General features: G+C 64.8%; 1 protein-coding gene across 1 annotated transcript in view; it reads left to right on the forward strand.

Annotated features, from left to right (window-relative positions):
• Positions 1 to 48: 48 nt before the first annotated feature.
• MAP1S (microtubule-associated protein 1S) overlaps positions 49 to 298 on the forward strand; it is a gene marked incomplete at both ends in the record, with an annotated part of 2,447 nt that continues 2,197 nt past the window's right edge. Inside the window, 2 exons of the mRNA XM_010194073.1 lie at positions 49 to 131; positions 230 to 289. Of these exons, the coding sequence (XP_010192375.1) occupies positions 49 to 131; positions 230 to 289 (143 nt within the window). The remainder of the gene's footprint in view (positions 132 to 229; positions 290 to 298) is intronic.

Below are 298 nucleotides of genomic sequence, written 5' to 3' on the forward strand. Positions count from 1 at the left end.
CCGGGTTTTGGGGTGGGGGGTGGTGTCAGCCCTTTCTCCTCCCCGCAGGTCAGCGGACCCTCCACCACCGTGGGGATGTGCTGGAGACCTTGGTGCTGCTCAACCCTTCCGACAAATCCCTCTGCGATGAGGTGAGCTGGGGTGGGGGTGGCACAGCTGAGGGCTTTTCGGGGTAGGGGACGTGGGATGGAGCGCAGGGGTGTCCTCATGTCCCCCTCGTCGTTCTCAGCTGCGCAACCTGATCACGGACGTGTCGCAGCACAAGCTGCTGGTGTTCGCAGGGACATGCGTGGAGGGG

Source organism: Mesitornis unicolor, unplaced genomic scaffold, assembly GCF_000695765.1.
Source record: "Mesitornis unicolor isolate BGI_N332 unplaced genomic scaffold, ASM69576v1 scaffold34831, whole genome shotgun sequence".
NCBI lineage: Eukaryota > Metazoa > Chordata > Aves > Mesitornithiformes > Mesitornithidae > Mesitornis > Mesitornis unicolor.